General features: G+C 34.9%; 4 protein-coding genes across 11 annotated transcripts in view; 1 reads left to right on the forward strand and 3 right to left on the reverse strand.

Moving 5' to 3' along the window:
* Nucleotides 1–1,749: 1,749 nt before the first annotated feature.
* On the reverse strand, nucleotides 1,750–14,338 carry E(y)3 (PHD finger protein enhancer of yellow 3). 3 transcript variants are annotated; one of them, XM_076307836.1, is made up of 9 exons: nucleotides 6,280–14,338; nucleotides 5,495–6,175; nucleotides 4,332–4,661; nucleotides 3,702–4,212; nucleotides 3,446–3,615; nucleotides 3,213–3,360; nucleotides 2,935–3,141; nucleotides 2,407–2,522; nucleotides 1,750–2,167 (listed from the first exon to the last, which is right to left on the reverse strand). In XM_076307836.1, the coding sequence occupies exons 1-9, from the start codon at nucleotides 13,820–13,822 to the stop codon at nucleotides 2,052–2,054; spliced, it is 9,822 nt and encodes a 3,273-aa protein (XP_076163951.1). In that variant the 5' UTR covers nucleotides 13,823–14,338; the 3' UTR covers nucleotides 1,750–2,051. The 3 variants fall into 3 exon arrangements, with proteins under 3 accessions (XP_076163951.1, XP_076163945.1, XP_076163961.1); XM_076307830.1 differs by having other exon boundaries at nucleotides 3,446–3,627; XM_076307846.1 differs by lacking the exon at nucleotides 2,407–2,522 and having other exon boundaries at nucleotides 3,446–3,627; nucleotides 6,280–14,336.
* Nucleotides 14,339–15,364: 1,026 nt separating this feature from the next.
* Nucleotides 15,365–18,611, reverse strand: LOC143144072 (ESF1 homolog). Its single transcript, XM_076306094.1, has 8 exons — nucleotides 18,322–18,611; nucleotides 17,604–18,250; nucleotides 17,341–17,516; nucleotides 17,171–17,278; nucleotides 16,894–17,094; nucleotides 16,603–16,825; nucleotides 15,762–16,528; nucleotides 15,365–15,676 (listed from the first exon to the last, which is right to left on the reverse strand). The coding sequence occupies exons 2-8, from the start codon at nucleotides 18,247–18,249 to the stop codon at nucleotides 15,572–15,574; spliced, it is 2,226 nt and encodes a 741-aa protein (XP_076162209.1). The 5' UTR covers nucleotide 18,250; nucleotides 18,322–18,611; the 3' UTR covers nucleotides 15,365–15,571.
* A 243-nt stretch (nucleotides 18,612–18,854) lies between these two features.
* LOC143148000 (uncharacterized) lies at nucleotides 18,855–20,795 on the forward strand. 2 transcript variants are annotated; one of them, XM_076313838.1, is made up of 5 exons: nucleotides 18,855–19,256; nucleotides 19,352–19,511; nucleotides 19,596–20,043; nucleotides 20,164–20,390; nucleotides 20,461–20,795. In XM_076313838.1, exons 1-5 carry the CDS (start codon nucleotides 19,145–19,147, stop codon nucleotides 20,540–20,542), a joined length of 1,029 nt encoding a protein of 342 aa, XP_076169953.1. In that variant the 5' UTR covers nucleotides 18,855–19,144; the 3' UTR covers nucleotides 20,543–20,795. The 2 variants fall into 2 exon arrangements, with proteins under 2 accessions (XP_076169953.1, XP_076169945.1); XM_076313830.1 differs by having other exon boundaries at nucleotides 18,857–19,256; nucleotides 19,331–19,511.
* A 2,268-nt stretch (nucleotides 20,796–23,063) lies between these two features.
* The window catches only part of LOC143146770 (uncharacterized), a 272,791-nt gene continuing 272,192 nt past the window's right edge, over nucleotides 23,064–23,662 (reverse strand). For all 5 annotated transcript variants that reach the window (XM_076311413.1, XM_076311387.1, XM_076311381.1 and 2 more), the window contains one exon: nucleotides 23,064–23,202. In XM_076311413.1, the coding sequence (XP_076167528.1) occupies nucleotides 23,167–23,202 (36 nt within the window). In that variant the 3' untranslated portion in view covers nucleotides 23,064–23,166. The remainder of the gene's footprint in view (nucleotides 23,203–23,662) is intronic.

Genomic DNA, 23,662 nt, shown 5'->3' on the forward strand with positions numbered 1-23,662 from the left:
TATATATAAAATATATATTATATATAATATATAATTATAATATGTAATATGTATAATATATATATTTTTTTCTAAATGATAATTATTTAGTAGTATCGGTGCTCGAATGTAAACGTTATTTTCACCTTTTCTACTGGTCGCGCTTATTGGGTTTGCTCAGAAATTCACTTGACACTTGTCCATAGTGTATTTATATTCGGCTAGTCAACGGGACATTGACGTGGATTTTAAATCGTTTTTTGTCCCGTTAGTGTAAGTGTTCTACGTAATGTAAAGCACGTTATGTCGTTCATAACATGTACTGTATGCTACGCCTCGTTTTTTGCTCAAGCTATTTTTTATTTTTCACATATTTCACGACACGTGCGGAGTGTTAAGCGTGTGATTTTATGAAAGAATTTGAAAGCGTGCACAGCCATTTTTATAGTAGCGCTCAAAGGTAAACTGAATTTAAAGGAAAATGAAGGTGTTACCACGTATCAAACGTATTAGGGGAAGCTGCAAATTTTATCATTGGTATGAAAAGCATATCTAATTTATGTCCTTTTTAATCTTAGTAAAACGATTAAACAATACGTGAAAATTCGAGATGCGCATTCCTCAGCAAATTGTCCTTTTTCACTTTTGAAATGCTGCCGATATTATTCCGTTGTCATTCAAACTTTGTATCGTACTGGCAGATACGTAGCTATACAAAAATGTACAAAAAAATTATCTATTTCGCAAAAGTATTGTGCAAGTCCTCGGTAATTATATTCTATATAACTAATCTATGCTTTAGGGATACATCTTGTACAAAAAAAAAAAGAAAAAAAAACGATACGCATTACATTAGAATATTTTTGACAGTATAACATTCATGCAACGATATGCCAAAGTTCGTATTTTGCAACTTGGCCATTATTTAAACAATTTCAATACTGTCATCCTCTTTTTTCTGTACATATATTGCTAAACAATGTAAAACATTCTTGCAATGTATTGTAAAATATAATTAGTTTGAAACAAGGCAATTGGTTATCGGTTACGTGTGAATACAAAGGAATGATATGAATTTCTAATGGTACGAGGAATAACGGAGCATACTGTTTACGACGTGGATACTGCGTTACTATAAATATGTATAAAAAAAAAAAAAAAAAAAAAAAAAAAAAGATATTTGCAAGCATCCAACTCTCGCAACAAAATACTATTCCGAGGATTATATTGCAAAAGAAAAATAAAGAAAGTGATATATATTTTTAAGAAATTGCTACTTCGTTTTGTATTTGATTACATTCCCTTCTTACCTTATACATATATATGTATTGACCTATAGATTTTTTTTAAAGTTTACAACTAACAAATTGTAGGATTGTTAATCTTTTTGTAAGTTAAAATTATTCGCAAAACGTTATTAATTTAAGCAAGTTAAATGGAAATATTTAAAGACAACAGCACCTTATTATGTACACTTAAAAAGATATGTTAAAGATTATTATAAAATTTATATAATTCTGTAGAGCAGTCTTTTCAATCATTTGTTTCTTATTATGATTCACAATTGATCGATAATAAAGTAGGGTCAAAAACTTCATTTTTCACGAATACAATTCGTTGTTTTTTTTTTTGAAAAGTAAAATGCGGATCTTTTTTCATTTTTGATCCATATGGGAAGACAAGACAGTAAAAGTTGAAAATAACAGAGGAATCAAAATTATAAAAAAGAACTAAAATTTTCTAAAATTGTCATTAAATGTTACAATAACATTCAATGTGAGACTTTTTATATTTTAAGCTTTATACGCAGCTAATAATAGCCATCGTTTTGTAACAAAATTTCAATTTTTCAAATTATTTATAATCATACAATTATGTACAGCCACGTCTCTTCCACACAGAGATTCTTAAAAAATGTTCCATGATAACTGAAGCACTTGAATCTTCACAATACATTCACTGTTCAAACAAATAAAAATTCGCTATTTTACTGATTTCTCTACCCGCACGTTTCACATTTTATACAGTTCTTGGTTTTCAGATTTAAAAAAAAATGTACAATTTGCAGTTTTTTACGTTTTCAATGTTTTCGATACTAATGGTTTCACCACTTGTTGACGATTTGGTGCGCAGAAATCACACAGATAATTTTTCCTGTCTAATGGCATTCCCTTGGTCTCCACGCATCCTGTAAATTGACATCAGCAAAATTTGCTTTATTCACAATAAGTTTTATATATTCATGTTAATACTGAACATATTTTCCATTTCTAAGACTTTACCCTACCTGAAAATGTTTATACATATTTCAAATGCTCAAACAGTTAAAAAAAAAAAAGAAAAATTAAATATTCAATGAAACATGCAAAATGCGATGACATGCAATGAAAAGTAAATAGCAGAATTATATGGAATTTGTGTCAATACCTAAGTGCAGATATTTGTCACATGCGCTGCAATGCACTAGATTCGCTTCCAGGTCGAGTCTTGGGGCAGTATGACAGCGACTGCAGTGCGGGCAATAGCGACCCTTTCGCCATAGCCTTGTTATTGCATAAAGATCATGGGGTTAGTGAACATGGATGGATAAGGGCTCATTGTAATGCCAATTTAGCACGAGATAACTAATATGATATTCTGAATCCTGGGCGGGTTATCTTATACATGTTTGCATTAGTAATTAAATATGAATGAGAACAGTATAAATGTATTATAATATAAATTGCATTACATGTCATTTTCAAAAGCCAAGGATTCAGATATTTTAATACTGTAAGCACGTGAAATTAGTTTAAACATCTCTATGAAAGAAGAGTTTAGTGTGGATCAAGGAAATCGTGAAGCAAAAATGAAGCCCCGTGAAAACTTGAAGACTTGCATTTTAGTATGTGTGTTTTGAATTACATATTCACTCGAACATTACACCACAAAACGGCAAGCTCAGCGTTTACTTACTTTGAGCACGGAACGCACAGCGTTGAAACATAGACACGAGTATTTTTATCACCCTTTTTATATTCGTGTTGCCATTGAGCAACACTGTTTCTGTCAGAGTTCACACCTCCAGGCTCTCTTGAGCTACAATTCGCACAAACGGCACATTCTTGGCAGTGCCATCTTCCTTGTGGTACTCGTCGTAGTCCGACACAGTATATATGATATCTGAAGAATATTGAACATCATGTAATCGTGTTTATATATTTATATGTTGTACTTTTTATAAGGAAGCGTACCCCCGGTCACACATATCACAGAAGAGCATTTTATCTTCGTCCGCAGGATCATGGCATTGGGCGCAAGTTTTACAGTCAGTGCACTGCCATGCATACGATTGAATGTGAGGAACCATATCTAACGTTAAATCTATACACGACGGATGAACTGCGTAACAAGAACGTTACAATTATTATAACAAATTCGTTAGAGAATGTGAACATAAAATTAAACTATAACATAAGATTATTACCATGTCCATTACACGTGCCACATTGAATTAATATTTCATTTTTACTGTGTTTATTTAACGTTTTCAAACACATTTTGCATTTTAATTTTACTTCATCCTTCTGATTCACTATCTCCATATCCACTTCGTCCATTGTGGATTGAGAACCTTCGGTATCTTGTGTTCCCTCGCTAGAAGATGAACTATATAAACAATAGACAACTATCTTTTCACAAGAAATACTAAGATGTTAATCATTTAAAATTACGATACGAACCTTGAATCGTCCGATGATGAATCACTGTCGCTGTCACTCTGAGATCCTTCCGATTGACTATCAAATTTACGTTCATTTGGTCTCATGGGACCATATAGGACGGTATTCAAAGGGTAATATCGCAATTCGGCTGGCGTATATTCACGATAATAATCTGTATACTGTCCCGGTATTAAAGCAACAGGATAATGACCGACTTTACGTTCCGTTTCAACTTTTTGTTGTTTCTTTGGCACGTGTATTGTAAAGGTCTGTAAATCTAAACTACACTTTCTATTCTCTCTGCGAGCTTTATTTAAACTAATATTCCAGGACAGTGCAGATTGAACTGCCATTTCTGCTAAATCAATTCTATTTTTTTCTGCATTTGCAGCTGCTGTTAATTCTTTCTGTTTTTTGGAATGTTCCTTCACCTGTTTCTCACGCATATGTTTTCTATATTCTTCATACTGATCAGGAAAATCACTACACATTACGTCCAATACTTCTGAACTACATATAGCAGTTAAACCTGAAATAATATTAAAAAATGTTAAGTGTTATAGCTGTTCTATATTCATAATATGGATATCATTAACCAAGAAGCACAATTATTTGTATACAGTTAAAAAAAAAAGAACAATTTCTTACCCATATCACACATTGCCTCGCTAACCAATCCATTTTCCCTCAAATAATTTCTTTCTTCCATATCCACCACTCTACGCTTTAAGTCTGGATATTTTCTCTTAAAAGACTTTACACCAAGATACTGAGATATTTGCTCCTGTATCATAAAGGTTTCACCTTTACGATCAAGTGGCCATTCGTACTCAGCAATCTTGTCGACAGTAAATGGTCCTTCGTCTGGATCAAAATTAATTTCCATCCTTCGATTCTTGACCTTCACCTTTTCTGATTCTGTAGTTGCAGTACTAAGTACACTTCCCTGAGACTCTTCATTTACTATAGTTTCAGAAGCTGCAATAGTTATTATTAAAGCATAATTTGTTGAATACGAAGACATAACCAACTACAATGTTATAATGTATTGTAATTTTAATTAAAACTTAAAATCACAATAAAAGAAGATATTAGATGTAAAAATATTATGCCTTAATTAAAATAAGTGACAAATTAGTGGGAGATATTAATTAATTCACAGTTAAGATTAACACTTAACATAAATGTTTCTGTTTTCAAAGATATAATATTTATAGGAAACTATACATTGTTGAAAGATATAATACTGACCATCATGGTTTTGGAATTCTATGCACATTAACATCCATTATGATTCAAAGTAACAGTACATTTTGTGTTTGATTTAAATACAACTATTTCACATTTAGGTACCTGAGAGATGTTAGGACACAAGAAAAGATCTATTTATAGATACCTTGCTTGGAGGTCTACCAATACATTTATCTTTTGATTTACTTTAGTCATATGATGACTATGGCTTATACTTCCTATTTGTTACCATGCAGCAGTATGTTCTTTCTCTGAACAAGTTACTGTTTTAAGAAATACAACAAAAAGTATTTCGTACCTAGAGTTAGTATATAATACTATGTAAATATAAACAGTAATGTACATCATTATATCTTTTTATGTTCTAAATTTAGTATAAATAATGCGAGTGTTAAATACGGTCGAACAGAATATAAGATTATGATGGTATTATTTGTAATGCTAAAAATGAATATAAAAGATACATGAAGAAGTGTAATTCAACACATATCAGTTTAAAGTGTATATAAAAGCAAGGTTAAAGAATATACGAATAATATATACAATGACTAATTCAATACCTGGTGCAGAAATATTTCTAGCTGGAGTTTGTGATCTCGAGCCCGATTCCGCGCTCATTCTTGTTTCTTCGTCAATCACCTGTACTGTAGATACATTTTCGTGTTTTCCAGCACCGTCTGCCGGTCGTTTTGAAGTTGGTGTCAACCAGTTCGGATGCTCTGGAGGTACTAATGTTTCTTTATTTTCCGGCTTTGCAATCTCCGTTGTCTTATCAGACTTTTCTTCAACAGATTGCTTCAATGCAGTTTTTTGAATTTTTTCAGGAATTACTTCCGTCAACTTCTTATCTTTAATGCTATCTTTAGAGTCATTCGTCATCGGTTTAGGCATTGTCTTGGAAGATTCCAATCGTACTTCCGATATTTTGGTTACTTCTACCTGCATAGTCGTAGAGTCTGGAAGTGTACTATTTGCTACATTTGAACTCTTGGGTACATCATTTTTTTGACCTACAGTTTTCTTTTCAACTCTGACTGTAGTATTGACTTTAGCGTCCATCGCTGGTTGTTTAAGTACTTTGTACAATTCTGGTGACTTTCCAAAAGACTGTTGCTGCATTAAAGGGCCGTCTATCGTTATTACAGCCGTCGTCGAAGCTTCTATTGCGTTTAAATCTTGCTCCAATCTAGGCTTCTTTATCATCTGAAGATCTACGGTATCCAATTTTCGCTTTCCTCGACCTACGAAATACAGAAAAGTGTATTAAAAAAAAAAAAAGGTGATATTCAAATAGACAATACCATTTTTTGGACAATATTTAAGTCATTCTGTAAAAGATACAAACCTCGTCCTCTACCTCTTCTAGGCGGTGCATAGCTTTTTTGACTTCTACAAGTTCTTTTAGGTCTCTCGTTCTCCCTAGATTCGAAATGTGGAACTTGTGGTTGTTGCATTTGATGTGCCTCGTCCAAAGATAACGGATCTCTAGGCATCAACATGTGAGGCGGGGGACGCATAGCCGCTTGAGCCAGCGGATTTCTTCTAGGTCTACCCCTCTTCTTAGGTACCTTTACCTCTGGTATTCTAGCAGGCGAAACTTCCTCTATTATCACAACGTCCTGGCTAGAATTCGAGTTCTCGTTCACTATAATCAATTCCGGTCGATGTTCGATGATCTCGCAGTCGGAATTCATCGGGGAACCGGTTGTGTTCTTTGCCAAAATATCTTTAAGTTTCTCGCTCATTGATGTATCCGATGGTTTCGACGGTCTGACCTGAGTAATACTGATCTCTTGGCTGATCACGTTCATTTGTTGAAGACTGATCGCGCTTGTTTTCGGATCGAACAAGAACTGCTTCTGATCCCTAGACGTAACAGGCTGAATAGTGACTTCAGGCAAGATTTGTGTGAGCTGAGTCTCTAGTTTGGACTTCTTTGACTCTATTGGTGCGATTGTGATCTCTTTGCGTTTAGGGGATATGTCGATGACACTGTCGGGTTTCTTTCCCGACATCTGCACTGGTTCGATTGTCAATTCTGATCGATTACTCTGCAGAATGGTCGAGTGTCCAGTTTTAAGGATCTTCAGGGCTGGTTCTTTATGAATAGATTGCGCCGGTTCTTTGTACCTTTGAACGAAACTGTGCGACTGGTCTGATACCTCTTTTGCCCTGTATGCGGGTTCCCCGTGACTATCGCAAGCTACTATCGTCGGATGTCCCGTCTTGGACAACTTAATCTTCATCTCTAAGGGCGATTCGGTGTCTCGACGTTTCTGTTGTCTTTCTTTCTTCTCTGTATCAACTATAGAGGCATCGCCTGTTTTCAACAATTTGATTTTCATCCCTAAAGTAGCGTCGGAGAGTTTCGTCGAGTGTTCCGCATCGGCACGCGTCGTTTTATTTGTATCCTCGGACACTTCCGACTGTATGATGGAAGCATCGCCTGTTTTTGACAATTTTATCTTCATTCCGATTGGAGACTCCGTTCGCTTAGGTGTCTCTTGATGAAGTCGGGACTCCTCTGGTTGCTCTTGTTTCTCCGTGGGTACTATGGACGGATCTCCAAATTTGGAAAGTTTGATCTTCATGCCAATTGGCGACTCGATCTTCTGCGGAGCTTCCTGCGCGGTTTCTGTATCTTTTACCGACTCTTGCGCGACCATCGACGTCTCTCCTGACTTTATCACTTTTATTTTCATCACAGAAGGTGTGTCCGATACTTTCATCGTGTCCTGTTGTACGTCCAGTTTCTCCTTAATCTCTAGCTTCTCCTTCTGTTTGGTATCCTTAACTTCGTCCAAAATTTCCGAATGAACGATAGACGCATCTCCGCTCTTGGACAACTTGATCTTCATCCCGAGCGGCGATTCGGTACGCTTCGGTGCGTCAGGAATCTCCAGTTTCTCTTTCGTGTCCTCCGTATTCTCCATCGAAATTATAGAAGCTCCGCCTTTCGTCCTGGCCAGTTTAATTTTCATTCCAATGGGAGACTCGGTCCTCTTTGGAATCTCGGGGGACGAATTGTCCACCTTGTCCTTCGCTTTGGTCGTTTCTTTGCTCTCGTCTGGCACGTCCGGAGAAACGATCGTGGCGTCACCAGTCTTGGATAACTTGATCTTCATCCCGATAGGAGAGTCCGTTCTCTTGGGCGAGTCGTAGGATGTCTCCAATTTCTCCTTAGGTCTCAACTGTGTCTCTCTGTGCTCCTCCGAAGGATCTTGCCTCTCCAGTTGTATTATCGACGCGTCACCACTTTTCGATAACTTGATCTTCATTCCAATCGGTGACTCCGTTCTCTTGGGACTACCCTGAACTATGTCCAGCTTCTCCTTGTGTTTATCCTTTGCGTCCTGTTGCACTATGGAAGCATCGCCGGTCTTCGAGAGCTTGATCTTCATTCCAATTGGCGATTCGGTCCTCTTGGCTTCCTCAAATTTGTGCTTCGTCTCCTTCGAATCGTCGGTCTCGTGTTTCTCAGAGGTGACTATGGATCCATCCCCGGACTTTGACAATTTGATCTTCATCCCGATCGGTGACAATGACATAGAGCCTTCCGAGTACCACTGTCCCACCTCGTCGACGTTCTCGTTGGATATTATCGAAGGATGACCACTCTTTGACAGTTTCAACTTGATCTTTCCCAATTTCTGACCCGGACTATCTTCGGGGTTCGGCGAGTTAGTCGCTGATCTGATCTTCGGACTCTTGGGCGATCTGGGCTCGCCACAGTCAGTGATCGCTGACTTGGCGATCTTTAAGATAATCCTTGGCGAGCCAACGTTTTCGAAGTCGTGCTTCTCGGAATCCTTTCGTGGGGTTTCCGTGATCTTCGGTTCCGACTTCTCCGACAACTTGGGCGACTCCAACATCTTTTGATAGGTGACCAATTTCGCGTCCTTTGGAATGAGTAGACAGTCCTTGGAAGTTGTCGGGGAGATCGCAACCTTCGTCACATCCGTGGATGGAATTTCGATTTTTGGGGGCTCTTTCAGACGTTCCTCCAAGATCGAAACCTTCGGGATAGCCTCGGATACCTTAAGGATTTTTTGGGGCAATGTTAACACCACTTCGGTTACCTTCTCGTTGTCAAAATTTGGCGGTTGTTGCACTTCCAGGTTCTGCAAAGAGCACGTGGTGTCTTGTTTAACTTCAGTCTCGGGTATTTCGATCTTTTCTTCTTCGTTTGTGGCTACCTCGTCTTCCTTTGTTTCGAACTTTTCCACCGAGGTGTCGATTTTAACTTGCTCTGCAAGCTTTCTCTCGCTCTCTAGTTTCGCAGCTTCCGATATGATTTCAGCCTCGGAAATCGAAATCGAGTCTGTCGCGATATTTTCAAGTTCTACCACCAGCTCTGACGTGTCTTCGCACATATCTTCGTCAGGTACAAAGAGAGAGGCATCTGCCTGTTTTGTTATGTCGTCTACGACGCTCTCTACCAGTTTAGGTGAGAGCACCAACGGAGAATCAATAGCTTGCTCTTCAGACTCTTGAAGAAATTTAACAGCTGATTCCAATTCGGATATTTCAGAACTGGGCTGTGATGTTTCCACGCAAGTCGATGTATCGTTCAAGTTTTCACTTTGTTCTACATTCGACAGCAGTATATCTGAAGCCAATTCCAGCTTGGATTCCGTTTCCTCCAGATCATCCACAGATTCTAATGGGGTTTCTTCAAAGTCCATGTCCAGTTCGTTCTCTGGTAAACCGGTATCCGTATCTAATTCCTTCTGCAAATCCTCTACATTGTCATGCTTACTCATGGACTCGGAAATTAAAATGTCATTGACTTTTAATACGTTACTTGCCTCTGGTTCTTCAGCTTTATCATCTATAGTCTCAGTCGTGTCAGTTTTTTCTGTATTATCTTCCAGAGATAGGGTATTGCTATCTGTTAAACAACTGCTAATAACGTCTGTTATATAATCTGAAGTTTGTGTCACATCAGGGGCATCATTTGACTGCTCCAATAACAGGCTCATATCCACATCCTTCGGTGATGCCACTTCTTCCTGAGTTTGCTCCCCTGATTCCACTGTTTTTAATGCAGGATCCTCACTTTCTGGCATTAAATCTAAACCTAGCAAACCTTCCAAAGAATCCATATTTTGCGTTGAAATGGTATCCTCCATATCTTTGTTCAGAATGTCTTCTGAATCCTGCGGCAGTTTTTCAGTCAACTCCTCCATTTCAGTCTCTACTAATGGTAAATCTGTAGACTGCTGAAGAACATTTTCTATTTCATTTACCACAACTGCTTCTGTTGTTAAAATGTTTTTAAAGTCGGTTGCACTTCCAACATCATCCAGAATACTTGTGACAATGTCCTCTGTATTTTGGCTCTGTTCTCCAGTAAACATGTCTTCTACATTATTACTGGTTTCTAAAATGTTTAAATTATTTCCATCTACATCACTTTTTGAATCACTATCTTCTAATTGTTGTTTGCTTGATAACTCTTGATTTTTGTTTATATCTTCTGTTATCATTGAATCTTCAGTGTTATTCAAATTCATGGTTTCTTCTATATTTATATCAGGAATATCTAGTTTTTCTATATTCAATGAATCTGCATTAATATCATCCATTTCTATATCAGGAACAGATGGCTCATCTTCTTTAGAGGTTTCTTCAATATTTTCTAGCATATTTTCTTCTTCTAATGTTTGCTCAGAATTATTTTGATCCATTTCTGGCTGCAATTCAGTTTCCTCAGGCTCTAAAGTTAAATTTAATTCTTCTTCTGTATCTTCCTCTTCTGCATCTTCTTCAGTTACTAAAACTTCAGTACAATCTGGTGGCAAAAATGCATCTTTCATAACAGACTTTAAAGCAAGAATTTGATCTTCATTATTGACAGAATCTTTAGTTTCTTCTACTTTCACAACTACTTCACTTTGTATTAAAGTTTTTGTATCATTTTCTACTGACTGTTCAGGATCTTCTTCTTCATCAATCCTAGAAATATCTTCATGTTCCTTTAATTCACTTGTTTCAGTTTCAGTTGATTGTTCTTGTTGTACAAGAATTTCAGAGTGAAAACTTTCTTGTTTCTCTATATCTAATTGTCTATCACTTTGTTTTTCTTCCGAAAGATTAAGATGTACATCTTCCTGTGTTCCAGGAATTTCTGTATCTTTTAATTCTGTATGCTGCTCAATAATATCAACTGCATTTGAAGTTTCTTCAATTTCTGTTTTTTCAATCATAGTATCTTGAATTTGCTCTCCAGAAATACATTCATCAATTTTTAATGATTCTGTACTTATAATTTCCATTTCAGCTTCTGTTCTATTACTATTTTCCTCCAGAGAATCAATTTTTCTTTCAAAATTGTCTTCTGTAATACAAGTATTTGTAGGAATTGTAATATTTGAGACTGCCACTGTATCTATTACAGGAGCTGCAGAGTCTAAATTTAATTCTATTTCCATTGGAGTTTCACACTTGAAAGTTATATCAGGAATTACTGACGTAGATATTTCTAATTCATCCTTAAGTTTTTCTTCGGATAATTCCATTGCTTCCACCAGTTCATCAGCAGCTTCCTTTGTTTCAGTTTTAGATGGTACAGGATTTTGGCTTTCATTATCCTCAGTTTCAGATGGTATAGGATTTTTGTTTGCACTATCCTCAATTTCAGATGGCACAAGATTCTGGCTTTCACTATCTTCAGTTTCAGATAACACAGGATTTTGGCTTTCACTATCTTCAATTTGTATATCTTTGTTGATTTCTAAATTTTCACAAACATTTTCTGTATTATTAAGTAAATTTTCAGTTTGTATGGACAATTCTTCAATGATTTGTGAGTCTGATGCAGAATTTTCCTCAGAAGTTACAGGATCATTTGTTTTAGGAGATGATGCACTAGTCGATGGCTTCACAAAATCCTCTTGCATTTCCACTATATTTTCCAATTTTTCACTATCTGTTCCTTCTATTTCTTGTGGCAGCTCTAATACATCAATCTTACTCTCTGATACTTCTAAATTATCCTTTGTATGCTGTGAATCCGAGTGTTGGCATTCACTGACTTTATCAGAATCATCTATATTTTCTGGTTGACATTGTGCAGACTCTGTTTCTAATTCGTTTTCTTTTTGGGTAAGTTCTATGTCATTACTTGTATCTACTTTATCATTTAATTTTGTATTTAATAATGTGTCCGTATCGTCAACATTGTTTTCAGCATTTAAATTATTCATGTGTTCTTCATTTTCTTGACTTGTTATTTTTTCTTCATATATACATTCTTTATTATCATGTCTTTTTTCTTCTTCTGTATTGATATATTCTAAACTTTCCTCATGTTTTTCCACTTCTATGTTTTTTTCTAAACTCTCATGTGTTTCCATTTCCATGTTTTCTTCTACAATTTCTGTTTCATGTTTTTCCATTTCTATATTTTGTTCTATAATTTCTTTATGTTGCTCCATTTCTGTGATTTCTTCCATAATTTCTGTTTCATTTTTTTCCATTTCTATGTTTTCTTCTACAACTTCTGTTTTATCTTTTTCATCTCTTGAAATACACATATGATCTATAGATTCCCCAGTCTTTTCATTTACTTCCATAACAGAGCATTCCATTGTTTCATTTTCGTCAACTTGTTCTACATTATCTTTTTCTTGTTGCAATACCTCTATCTTTATGTCATCTGTTTCAGCAAGATCTACATCAGTTTCTTCTTTTTTAGATTCTAAAACATTATTTTTATAACTATTTAAGCATTCATTGTGAACAATGTTTGCTTCTTCTAAAATACTAGGTACTTCTTCTGCATGTTTACATTCTATAGAAGAATTAGATGTATCAACTTCCATATTGTGTACTTCATTCTCTGCAGTTTCAACAAGAATATCTTTATTTATACATGCCTTACTTGAATCTACAATATCAGGCATTTCAGTAACAGTATTTACATTATCTGGTAGTTTACAAGAGTTATTTGATTCCTTCTTTTCTTCATTAAGAATTGAACAGCTTTCATTAGAAACTGATGATTCTGCTATATTTGGTTCAATATCATTTATATTCATTTCTTGAGAATCTTCTGAACTATATGCTTCACCAATAAGCTGTAAGCTTCCACGAATACCATTTTCATTTTTTACAGTTGTTACTTCATTATTTACTATACTTATTTCAACATTGTTATTTTGTTGAGTTCCATCAGATATATTTACACTTTCTTCTTCTTTTGCCACCTCTGAAGTTACTAAAGTACAATCACCTGAAGATTGATCAAATACAATATCTGTTTTGTTTGTAACACTAACATTTTCATTATCTTTAACATCAATAACAGCTATAGAGTCTGTTAATACACTTGTTTCACGATTGTCATTTGTATCATTGTTCTTCTGTTGATTGTTCAATTTCAAATTCTCAGATGAAGTATTCTCATTGCTAAGCTGTGAGTTTTCTTCACTTAGTTGATCTACATCACTAACACAAGTTGCTTCTGTAGCACAAACATTTTCCAGTTCCTCCAACGTAGATTTCAAACACTCGTTTGTGTCAGAAATTTGAGTAGCATTGATGTTTTCAATTTTGCAGGTTACTCGGTCTTTAGTTACATCTTTCTCTTCCTCCTCAAATTTGTCATCAGTTAAGTTCTGACTTCCATCTGTCTTTGATTCTGTGATAATTTGAGAAAGTGCTGCAATTTCACTTTCCAGGGTGGAATCGCTAACTGGTTCTGACTGAACACCAATAATATCGTTGATATCCATGATGCTCAGAGCTTCTGTGTCATAAGTTTCTGAATCGCTGTCAATACAATAAGGAGCATAACGGTCGGGTGAGTCGTCCTTGGCTTCTTTTTTTGTTTCGTTTGTCTCGTCTTTGGAGCCAAAGAGGCCCATCTTAGGACTTTCGGACATTGTTTTGATATTCGACGCGGGGCGCGTTAAATCTGCGTTCGCGGCCGTGCTTCTTTTTTACCGTGTTTAGCCATGGGAGGACAAAATCCACTGACATTCATGCGGATCTTATTCTTCACAACTTCCTGGCCCCTGTGTCTCGCCCATTGGCACGGTATCATCGTCCCATGCACTTTTTATACATTGCAGCATTCAAGTTTATTTATTTTCCACTGAAATGCACACATAACCAAAACTTCCCTCCAGAGCGGCCTTATATCGATTTTCAGAAATTGAGCGCGCAAATTAGTCCAGAGAACGCTTTACTTTGCAATGGATGCTGTTTGCGCTAACCTAACCTATAGCCTTGCCAATTTTTCACAGGTTTCAAAATACATTTTGTCAAATTCGACGTTCCTTGAAACGACGCTTAGATATCCGGATGCCCAGACGATAGCCCCCCCCACTTTCCTTCTAAGAGTCCGCTTCGTGTGTTACATATAAACGTGTTCATAAAATCTTGCCATTTGAGGGGAATATAGCATGGCAAACGCATCTCCTTCTCTTTTACAAGTTTCTAGTTGTTGCACGGCTGAAATTCTAGATGGCGTTATTTAAGCTTTATAATAGGTTCAATGAAAGTTTATCATTTATTAAATATGTATCACTCTGTTTTATAAATATATTATATAATTAGAGGGATATTTAACAGTCCATAAAGAATGCAAAAGAAAAAAACTGCCTTAGAGATTGTTTAGGCAGTGCCTTTTAGGCCTGCTCTTTTATACTGCATGCCTTACCATTTCTGTGCCACTTTCAACATTATCGATTCATATTGGAATCAAATTTCAGCGCTATTAGGCGACAGAATTAAAACTAAATATGACGGGAATTGATTATTTTGTTACCAATTAGAATCATAAATGAAATATAACATAGATCATGAGAAATAGAAATACTGACATCGTAAACTAACAATGTTTTTGGAGTGAATTCTTCGTTAAGTTTACATTCTAGAAACTGTATTCAACTAAATCACCAAAGGAAAATAAACAATATAAAATTCAAAGTATTTTAAATGTTTGTTAGTTATATACATCTTTCCCTTTCCTGCAATCATGTCTTCTAAATTTTTCAAAGTTATGTAATTCATGAATTAAGAAACTTTTTTTAATATCTCAAAAATTTCAATTCAAAGAATTTTTTGGAAATATATCACAATTCTACGTATCCCTGACATTTTGAAGGGAGTGAAATAAGGAGAAACACCGAGAAATTAAGTTAACTTAATTTAATTTTTATTAAAACATTAACTTTTGATGTCGCTAAATATACTTTGACAAACGCTATTATAAAACCTAAACGCCATCTAGTATTCATTTATATGACAACTAGAAGCTTGCGAGAATGAGAAAGGGAAACGTTTGGCGTGCCGTGTTCCCCTCAAACGGAACGAATTAACGAATCTCTCTGTGTGTATGTTTATATTTGATATGAAGTGTTCGCAGTGCTGCCATCCCTAACGAAGTGTTATTTTAAGGGTGTAGGAAAATTAACATCATACAGGGATCATTGACTTCTAAGACAGTAAATATTTATGAACACGAGTTATAATACAGGAATATATAACTAAAATGGTTTTTGAGTTTGTAGAATTCAATTTAAATATTATATGTGCATTTTTAGACTTATATTTACAAAGTTTTTATAATTATTTTTTAGCAATTAAAAATATATATATGTTAAATGAAAAATTATGTATAAGAACAATCACTTTATTGGTCGTAAAATATTTTTTGTATTCCTCTTCACTGATTTAACTAATGTTTGTAGTTCTGCATTAGACTTTAACTTCGGTTGCTTAACTTGGCTTTCCTAAAATTGTTACGAAATTGATATTTAAATACACCTAATATATTGAATTGATTATACAATATAGTATAGAATGAGGTCTACTTACATTAATGGTAGTATCATCGATTCTCCTTTTTAATTTTTCTTTGATTAGGGCTTCGGTACCCTTTGTTCTTCTGTAATGTGGATCCGCTGGATCGATATTGAAATGATGTGATGTGAACAATGCATTGAACCTTGAATCTTCTACATTCACTTCAAAATTATCATCTACTATCTGATCTTGTCCATTCTTCTTTTTACTGAGTCGCTTTCGTTTAGATTTTGTCATTGTGGCGTTTTCTTCTATCTTTTTCATATTAAAATGTTGTTTACCATTACCTTCATCTTCATCCATTAGAAGAAGTTCTAACTCGGCTTTACGTCGTGTTTCTTCTTCATCGTCTGATGAAACCAAATTAGTATTTTTCTTTGTAGATGACTTATTATTTGTGTTTTTTCTATCAGTATCAATTGCACTTGAATCGGACATTTCAGAACCTTCAGAGTTTGTAGATGCATCTTTATCTGCGTTTTGACGATTCTTTCGCTCTTCACGTTTAGCTTTCTTCTTTTCTTTACGTTTTTCCAAGTATTGTTCAAATGGCGTTAAGTTTTCATCTTTCTTCATTCTTTCTTTTACGAGTTTTTCAGCTTTCTCTTTTGTTCCTATACCCCACGTGAATTCCAATCCAATTTCTTTATTTTGCTTTGCTTCTTCTTGTTCTTCTATTTCCTTCAATAAAGCTCTATACTTTTCAACTGGATCTGCATTTGTTTCTGTTTCAGAGTCACTTTTATTTTTCTGAAATTCTTTCTTTTCTTCTTTCTCCTCTATTAATATAAAAATACAAAAATATAATAATAAGTCTTGGTGAATATCAAATAACAAAGGCTACAAAAAATACCTGACTCATCACTGCTTGAATCAGTAGCCAAATAAGCTTGTAAATCATTCTTATTAACTTGATCAACTTTTCCAGAATTTAACTTTTGTGTAATCTCCAATCTTTCTGGATTCGTCTCATCCCATGTTAACTCCACTTTAACTTGTTGCAGAGCAGTAGTTGTAAATTGCCTTGGTTGGTATTTTGAAGATTGTGGTACCTCGTTACAAACTTCTTTAGGAGGCTTAAAGCAGACATCTGAGGTCATATGCAGTGAATATATTTTATAAGCTTAAAGATTAACTATCATACCTGATCAAACTTCATATCATCTGGTATATATCTTAGATCCAACTTTGTGGCTGTGGATTCATACTCTGTACCATCACATTCTGTGTAAATTTTATTTGCAGTTTCAGCTGAATCACAATCAACAACAGCATAATAATACTTTAATCTATTTAATTGATATTGTCTTAATTTTTCCATGTGATATGTTGATCCTTCTTCATTCTACAAAAATAAAACGTAAAATTAGAAAACATGGTAGTCCCTACAGTAGTAGATATAAAAAAAATGCAAGCCATACATCATTTACATCATCAATTTCCCTTTCATGATTTATTTCTGTCAATTCTTTTGGACCAGTAATTTCTTCTTCTTTCATGCGTTGCAGACCAAATTCTGATGGATAAATCTGAAATTATTTCGTTATAAATATTTTCAAATTCACTTTGTTTAAACATTAATTATTCTTACAGTGACTGAATGAATAACACCTCCACTTGGTAAAAATGAATTGAATAAGACTATCAAATCTACAGCACGTATTCTATCCCAATCCATGTTACACACTGCTAATCGATGCGTAATTTGATCTGTTGTCTCTGCCTCCTTGTCTAATTCACCCCAGTTATGGTCGATCTCTTCTTCGTCTAATTAGAATATATATTATATTTTTGATAAAATTACTCAATCAATTACAAAACGAGTTATTAATGCATTATAATGTATAATATTACCAGAAGAATCCGAACTTTCTTCGTCAGAAGAACTGTCTGTCAATAAAACTCCTTCACCCCTAGCATAATTTACACTTAAATCCTTTAATTTTTCCTTAATCTTCTTTGTGAGTTTGTTAGATTCATTTTGTCTTCTAATTTGCAATTGTTTTTCACTTTCTTCTAAATCTGCTTTTAAATTCTTTATATTTATTGTACTCTCTGCATCAGACCCAGACTCAGACTTTGATTCATTGTGTTCATCAGAATTGACATTATATTCTTTTTTTGGTTTAATTCGAAGTAATTCCCCATTACTTGAAAAACAGTTATCCGATGAATCATCAGTTTCATCTTTATTATTTACATTACAAACTGTAGAACTAATTTTTTGTAACTGAACTGTATCATTTTTTTCTTCTTCACTCTCCTCCTCCTCTTCTTCACTGCTAGGTAAATCATAATATTTTTTTAAATTTTCTGATGACGTTTGATTTATAGGTCTGCCTCGTTTATCAAGGGTATAATGAACTGTAAATTTTTTATCCTTAAACATACTTTGAAATCTTTTGTCTATTTTTACTTTTCGTTCTGTTTTTGGAACCCTTTTAAATTTAGGGTCCCTTGCAATGTGGGCAAACCGTTTATCATTCAATAATTCATCCATGCTGTAAATTTGTAAATATAACCATTATATTGTTCATAATCATTATATGTAAAATATATATACACTGCTTACCTTATAGATAATTTTTTTACAATTACTTCAGTGTTATTTACTTCTGATTTTGTTAGTCAATATTTACTCTTATCAATTTATTTATTCAGATTTTATTATTGTCAACACAATGTATGAAACAATACAATCTTACGCATTCCATGTGCTCATATGCTAACTTTATAACATAACCTCTTTTAGAAAATTGATGACTAAAGTTCCGTACACTAATACATCCAATCACAATTTTCGTATTAGTTAATTATTAATTCCAACAAATATAAATTGTTACATCTTTTTTTTCAGAAACGTAACTAAATAAAAATTTCATGAAAACTTAAGTACCATTAATGAAATACCATTAAATAAAATAAGAATTTTTTGGAAATAACTATAAAGAAATTTTAAATATTTAAAATTGTTTACAAAAATTATAAACTTAATGATACAAAAAAATATTTCATTAATAATGATTTGTAAACATTCTCCAGTACTACTTTAATAGTGCAACAGGTTTTAACGTACTTTATATCGGAAGGAGCCAATCAGAGTCATTCCCGCCATTTCTGGTCCTGTTAGATCCACAGAACAATGTTTGATGCGTTGTTGTGATCGTTTTTTTCGAACTGTTTGCATTTATTGTGACACTACGTATATTTTTTCTTGTACTTTTAAGTAACAATTTCATTCACTTTACTAACGGGCAATGTAAGAAAGTTAATAGGAAGTGTGTGTCGAAAAGAAGTATTGACATTTTACGTGTCATATTGAAGTGTATGTTTCATTGGAAAGACGCAAGTTAATCGTATATTCGAACGAAGGATTTTTTGTCGTTCTGTGAGAAATGAATACGCCAACGACTAGAGACTTTTTGCGAAGACCCGATGGAACGCGAAGAAGATCTGCTCGACAAGCTTTAGCTGTAATTCCTGTCAATAATTCTACATCATCGCCTGGTGTGTTTTCGCAAATCTACGTGTCATCGATTATTCTTTGTTTATTCCCTTTAGTTTCGATTCACCTGTTTTAGGAGATGCTATTTCTACCGAAGTGAATGCAATGGACAATTTTTTAAACAGTCGACACGGATCTGATTCCTGGAGTCCTGCACCCAGTCCTGATGAACTAGTAATACAAAAGCGTGGACGTCGTCGTAGGGCCATAGTTTGGTCACCTGATCTTGATACATGTAAAAGAAACAGTCTCTTTGGGTAAGAGTTGTTGTAAAATAGGTAACTATGTTGGCTTTTCTTGTCAAAGAAAGTGTAATAAAACAATGCATGGAACCTTTTCAGGTTAAGTTCCAGAGATCGTACTCCTGTAAAAAGTCCATCAAAAACTACCATGGTATTGAGAAGTACGCCTAGGAAAAGGCTTGCTCTTGGTGATGATAACGAGTCTCAATACACAACACCAGAAAAAAAGAAAAAATCACAGAACTTATTGGCTAACAATAGTTCACAAACACATTTTACTGGCAATTTAATAAACGGTTTGCGAGGTTTGAGTCATGAACAATTGGTGCAAATGATTACAGACTTGGTGTCTATGCAGGAAGATGGCACTCTGTGTGAACGTGAAAAATTGTGCAACGTACTTTTGAGGAATATGCCAGTTGCTGATATACAACCATTAATCGATACTTTAAACAATTTAACACAAAATATTTATGCTAGTGTGATGTCTTCTAACTTGGAAGATTCAACAACAACTTGGGCATATATTCATTTAGATGCTTATCAGGTGCAGTGTCTATATTCTTTAAATCTTCATATTTTCTACATAACTTAGCTGCTGTTTTTTTTTTTGGTTTCAAGCTTTGTTATTTTAATTTGTTATTAATATTATATCGATTTTGTACAGAAAACTATTGTAGATCATGGAAAGAGACTAGTAGAGTCTCAGCATTGGATGTCGGTAATGCATTATGTGTATGCAGCATGGAATATTACAAAGCAAATATTGAAGTGCGAAAATAAAAATCTTTATAATTTGGCATGTAAATGTTTTAAAAATTTGACGCACTTTTGTTCTCAAGCCTTAAAAAAGGGAAACTTCTCAGCTCCTGTGTTAGATATGTTTGCTAACAGGTACTGATAGAAAAAATGTTTAATTCTTCATTTTACATAAATTTAATATGCTTTGATCCATGTGTTTTAGGCTTGATGCTATGGTCGATGATTGTGAAGACATAAAGGTTTGCCTACAGTTGATAAACGAGGCGAAAAATAATGAAATTTAAATATATTCTTTCTGTAAACATCGACACTTAAATAGTTGTTTTTACATCTTTAATATTAAACAAAGAGGCCATACGTATTACAAGTGTTAACATATGTTTACATACATATATATTTTTAATATATACAGTTATTTTAAGATTGATACTCGTCATGTAAAGACCTCATAGAGGTCTTAACAGTGTTCACTGGTAGATTATATTTTTTTACTCATTGTTCGTACAATAACTTTTTAAGTACTCTATGAGATTTGTATGGAATGGTATTAATGTAGTCATAAAAGTATTTAAGGTGTTCATACGATATTTTTATATTACAAAACTTTAAGTATTTGCATTAGAGTTTATATTACTTTTACGCATGGCTTTTTAAAACTTTTGCTTATCACAATTAACATAATAGGGATAAGTTATATTGTTCAAAATGCATGCTATTCCCAGTAAAAACTAACTTATTTCAGACGCGCATATCGTTAGAGCTTTTAGTTATTTATAATTTATGGTGAACGTATTTTTTCTTGTTTTACGGTACTTATACGATTTTAGTCTTTATCTTGTACCTCGAGAGTATTTTATTAAAAGTACTGGGCGACTACTTACCCTTATTTGGTATTCCTGCTCGTCTGTATTAATCATGACAATAAACGATATTTGTAACAATTTTCTATTAAAAACAATTTATTCGTCATAATATATCATGCATTCTTACATAATATATCCATTATTACTTCTGAAAGGCACATACTTCATTTACGAGTAAACGTCAGAAATTTTCTGAGAGTCATTGTAATTCTTTCACGTACAACTGTACACTTCTAAATACTACAACAAGATATGCTCAGAACCTTTCTGACCGCCGAACATTCGAATCTGACCTAGGTGATAATTATCAATTATACAAGTCTAGTCGAGTGTTAAGTCGATTAACAGAGATTCCCGGAATCACCGCTGGCGCTACATTTCGAAACGAAAAAAAAATTGTTAAGCATCGTACCGCCATCGAGCCTCGCGGGACCTCCGCGTGCTTACTTCCGTTACAGATCGTTCAAAGTGCGTATTGGCAAGATTACATTATACATCCTTAGGAACATTTTCGAAATCCGAAGCCGCCTCTGTCGGATTTGGAAAATTTCGCTGCTGACGAATAAAACGTAACAATAATCCGCAACAATAATCTGACTTCATCTAAATTTGGATATTTAGGTGAAACAAATCAAACATTAAGTACGTCTACATACTGCAGTGTTCGCGACGAAACGTTCGCGCGATATGCGCGAGTAAAAGTCGTTCCTCGAAGGATGGAGCGTCGTTCGAAAAGTTTCTCGGGTAAACGATGAAAATTGATGTACGACAATCGAAAACTGTACACCGAGTGCGATAGAAAAAAAACAACAATTGGCTATGTAATTAATTCATAAGACCGAGTGTGAAACGAGAGTTTGTTGTTCACGGTAATGCATACGTGAATTAATTTACTGTCATCGGTAATAAAGAACACTGTAATATTACTTTAATGGTAGCCGGTACATCGACTTTCAACAGACGCTTCTTAACCGAGTCTCGCGATGAACAGATTGTAAAGAGAAACTTTTTAAAGTGATCTCCCCTATTGCGGGCGTAAACGCTTTTTACGCGATGAACATTAAATGTAAACGTTTCGACTCTGAACTTACGCAAGTCGTCGACCTAAGGAGCGGAATTACGGAGGAGCGAAATTGAAATTTTTCTTTTGTACTGTTTCGTTGAAGGAACTGACTAACGTGCAGGCTACGAATGCGAACAATTCTTGCGAGACGTTGAACCGCGAGTGCACGCTGCAAATTCGGTCCAATGAAAATTCAAACGGTAGCTGTTTACAAATTTCCCTCATCTTGGAATAGATTCGAAATCCTTGTCTCCTTCGAGACCGAGTCAGAGATAGGTAAAATTCTTATCCGGATACAAATCCCGAACAACGAATAAAAGATAAGTATTTATTCGTTACTGATCGAATACGAATTGAAACTCGAACGGTACGATACTGTGTCGTCGGTGTACCTTAATTCGTCGTCTTCCATCCGAATAAAATCTTGCCCATCTCTGGACCGAGTGTGCGGCTGCGACGATTTCTCAAGGTTCGACGAATGAAACGGAAACCAAGCGTAACGAAACTGTGCGCGTGGTGCTCAATTCTGGGACGTCGGTTCTTCCTTATCGACGTACACGAGTTCGAAGCTACTCTTCCCCGAGCTAACTAATTACAATCTAATTGTTCGTTACACTGTGTTTTAATCGTATCGTTATTCGATTTTCATCGAGCGAACAAACGACGAGTCGACGCCTCGCTCCCTCTTCAACGAGAATATAACTTACGAGACGACCCCGTGGATCCGGGCTCGTCAGCAATTACCGGCTTCGTCTTATAAAACATAAAAAAGAACAGAGAGAGAGAGAGAGAAGTAAACTATATAGAACTCCTTCGCTCGCTTACGTTCGGATGACAATGGGACGCGATTAAATAAGATAACATTGGTAATGCGACGACGATGCAACTATGATACTTAACGAGATAAAGCTGCGAATCGAATACTGTGGTAATGATGAATCATCGGATTATTACGAGTTCACGAGGGCGAGACGCGTCTCTCTCAGTCCACCTTCGCCGGCTGCACCCTTGGATACAACTGTAACAAACGATCAGCGATATTAGTTTTTCACGTGGAGAATATTTTCCAATCGTGGATTGAAAGTTCTGTCTCTACAGGGTGATTCAGAGGTATTCAGATTTTGAGAATCGGTTGAAAGGTCTTTCATTTTAAGATGGAGTAAACAATTAGTAATTAACTATTAATATAACTAAATATTACACTTTCTATTTTACAGAGCGACAATCTTATTTCATACGTTGATATACGATTCAAGGTCAGTTAAGTTACATTTTTTGGACAAGTGGACGTCAAAGGCGTCGAGTTTCCTTATGTGTTAGTGATCTCGAGTAACCTTGTACCATAGGTCGTTGAGCTCGTTCCAAAGAGGATTGTTCCTCTGTACGAAGGACAATGCAATATTTTATTTTAAAAGGCAGAGTTGACCTTAATGTTTTCTCAACGTCACCACTTAAAGTACCAATAGTTTCGACCGAAG

This window comes from Ptiloglossa arizonensis, chromosome 1 (genome assembly GCF_051014685.1).
Source record: "Ptiloglossa arizonensis isolate GNS036 chromosome 1, iyPtiAriz1_principal, whole genome shotgun sequence".
Classification (NCBI taxonomy): Eukaryota; Metazoa; Arthropoda; class Insecta; order Hymenoptera; family Colletidae; genus Ptiloglossa; species Ptiloglossa arizonensis.